General features: G+C 36.0%; 1 protein-coding gene across 1 annotated transcript; it reads left to right on the forward strand.

Annotated features, from left to right (window-relative positions):
• The first annotated feature begins 288 nt into the window (after positions 1-288).
• Positions 289-756, forward strand: LOC133744712 (cysteine-rich receptor-like protein kinase 19). Its single transcript, XM_062172777.1, has 2 exons — positions 289-432; positions 520-756. The coding sequence occupies exons 1-2, from the start codon at positions 289-291 to the stop codon at positions 754-756; spliced, it is 381 nt and encodes a 126-aa protein (XP_062028761.1).
• Positions 757-1009: the final 253 nt, after the last annotated feature.

Here is a 1009-nt window from a genome sequence, read left to right on the forward strand (position 1 = left end):
ATGCTAAAGTTGACTTGTCATACTTCCATAGTAGGCTTTATTTAGCCTCTAAATATATATTTCGAGCTTGTCGACAATATATAGCTTGAGTCACTGACATTGGCTCAATTTCTCCAAGACACGCCTTGTCAGGCCAAAATGTTCATTTTGGGTCCAAACAATAGTTAAAGGAACACAAAATTTAGAAAATACACAGAAAGTTGTTGGAACTCGGTAAGAATCATTTCCTTCCTAATCTCCAACATGGTCAATTGTTACCTACTAATTAGTTTGCCATGTAGTGGCTATATGTCTCCGAAGTATGCCATGAGAGGGATGTTTTCTGAAAAATCTGATGTCTATAGCTTTGGGGTATTGGTCTTGGAGATTATTAGTAGCAAGAAGAATGCCAACTTCTATTTATATGACCAACAGCTAGGCTTTCTAGCCTATGTAATTAAGTTCTTACTTACTTCTAATGTAAAATGTGAACTCATAAGTAGTTTCTTTAGTATAAACCATATATATGAACTTTTACAGGCATGGAACTTGTGGAATGAAGACAAGAGATTGGAGTTGGTAGATGAAATATTAGGCGATTCATATTCCTCATTGGAAGTACTAAAATGCATGCATATCGGGCTTCTGTGTGTACAAGACAATGCTGTGGATAGGCCAACCATGGCAGATATAGCTTTGATGTTAAGTAGTGAGAAAGATGGTTCACAACCTAAGCTGCCTGTATTCACTATCCAAAACTCAGCTTATCATCCTTAACGTACCACACACTGAGAATGCTAATTCCTCCAATAATGAAGCTAGCATTACAATGATTGAAGGTCGATAAGTGCTAGCAAATTGTTACACCACAATGCAATGCCTTTTGGTCATTCTCAAGGGGTTCTTATAAATATAAAATATTGAAGGTTTTCTTTTTGGTTTAAAAAACAAACCCTTTCTGTTGGGTTAGGTAGTATATGAATTATGAAGGTCTTTTCATAAAGGAGATGCGCATACATTGATGTGTTTA

The sequence above is a fragment of the Rosa rugosa genome, chromosome 4 (assembly GCF_958449725.1).
Source record: "Rosa rugosa chromosome 4, drRosRugo1.1, whole genome shotgun sequence".
In the NCBI taxonomy this organism is placed as follows: Eukaryota; Viridiplantae; Streptophyta; class Magnoliopsida; order Rosales; family Rosaceae; genus Rosa; species Rosa rugosa.